At 57.3% G+C, this 1,685-nt stretch overlaps 1 protein-coding gene across 1 annotated transcript in view; it reads right to left on the bottom strand.

Annotated features, from left to right (window-relative positions):
* The window catches only part of LOC104990126 (melanoma-associated antigen B4-like), a gene marked incomplete at its 3' end in the record, with an annotated part of 5,449 nt that extends 3,923 nt beyond the window's left edge, over nucleotides 1–1,526 (bottom strand). The window contains exon 1 of the mRNA XM_010842081.1: nucleotides 538–1,526. Within this exon, the coding sequence (XP_010840383.1) occupies nucleotides 538–1,526 (989 nt within the window). The remainder of the gene's footprint in view (nucleotides 1–537) is intronic.
* Nucleotides 1,527–1,685: the final 159 nt, after the last annotated feature.

Genomic DNA, 1,685 nt, shown 5'->3' on the forward strand with positions numbered 1-1,685 from the left:
AGGCCTGGCCTTGGCAGACATTTCAGCACTGGGCAAGGCGAAAGTGCCAGCCCTGGCTGCAGCACAAATGCCAGGACTGGCCAAAGCCGAAGGGCCAGCACTGGCTGAGGCAGAAGGGCCAGGCCTGGCCCTGGCAGATATGTCAGCACTGGCCAAGGCTGAAGTGCCAGCCCTGGCTGCACCAGAAATGCCAGGTCTGGCCAAGGCAGAAGGGCCAGCACTGACCGAGGCAGAAGGGCCAGCACTGGCTGAGGCATAAGGGCCAGCACTGGCCAAGGCATAAGGGCCAGCACTGGCTGAGGCAGAAGGGCCAGAACTGGCCCTGGCAGATATGTCAGCCCTGGCTGAGGCCGATGTGCCATGTCTGGCCGAGGAAGGATTGCCAGCACTGTCCGAAGCAGGAGGGCCAGGCCGGGCCATGGCAGACATGTCAGCCCTAGCTGCAGCAGAAGAGTCAGGTCTGGCCAAGGCAGAAAGGCCTGCATTGGCCGAGCAGAAGGGCCAGCGCTGGCTGAGGCAGAAGGGTCGGTCCCGGCTGCAGCCCTGGCTCCAGAGCTCTCTACCTCCTCTCTCCAAGAGTCCTCATAACGTCGCTGTAAGGTGTCTGGGGCTGAATCATTGACCTTGGTCAAAATCTGCAGGACTTTTGTCTTGCTGTTTTGTGTGAGCGTGTTAGGACCCCACAGGAACTCATAGCGAGGGGGATCGCTGCCGGGCACCTGGCGGTACTCCAGGTACTCTTCCTGCACCAGATCTTGTGTGATGAGCTTACCGGTGTCTCCAAAGATGAAGTGTCTTCTTCCATCATAGATGCTCAACATATTCAGGAACTTCCAGATCTCCTCCTCAGAGGCGCGATGACCATTCAGGTAGGTGACACCCAGCAGAGGCATCAGAAGACCATTCTTAGGCAGCCCCCAGTCACCTCTCATAGACCCACTGTCGCTGAGGTCTAGGTTGCTCACCAGGGTATAGCAGTGACTGTTGGGCCTGACTTCCTTCAGCACCAGGCCAAACTCCAGCTCCATGCACTCAGAGTCCCTGCTGAGGATCTCAGGGAATTGCTCCCTGTAACTTCTGTGGATAACCTTCAGCATTTCTGACCTCTTAATGAGCTCCCTCATCATATACTTAAACAGCATGTACCACAGCAAACTCTCTGCCTCCCTGGTCAGAAGATCTGTGTGAGAGCTCTCAGCAGCAGCTGAGGCCTGGGAGGAATTTTCACCTCCCTGAACTTGGCCCTCGGCACCTACACCAGATCTCGAGCATGCTGTGCCACCACCACCAGATCTTTTGCATATAGCACCGGCAGCAGCACTGGTGGTGCCTTGGGCTCCCGGAGGACCCGTGGTGGTGCCAGCAGCAGACGAGCTTGAGGGAGCGCTCTCTGAATCAGGAGGGGAGGAAGAGGTGGTTTCTTCTTCCCCAGATGTGGTAGCATGATCATGAAGACCCTGGGTCTCAGCCCGGTCCTGGTGACATTTCTCATGAGCACAGTGCTTAGTCTTCTGTCCACGAGGCATGATGGCTGTGGTCAGGGACTGCAGGCAGGGGTCTGGGCCAATAGATAGGAGACTGGGGCACCTGGAGGATGGAGAATGAGGTGACATGAGCACCTTAAAACAGGGAGATTCTACCTTGGCTTCATCAAAGGCCGCCTCTGCAGGTTTCCTTGAGGACAC

Source organism: Bison bison, unplaced genomic scaffold, assembly GCF_000754665.1.
Source record: "Bison bison bison isolate TAMUID 2011002044 unplaced genomic scaffold, Bison_UMD1.0 scf7180017847185, whole genome shotgun sequence".
NCBI lineage: Eukaryota > Metazoa > Chordata > Mammalia > Artiodactyla > Bovidae > Bison > Bison bison.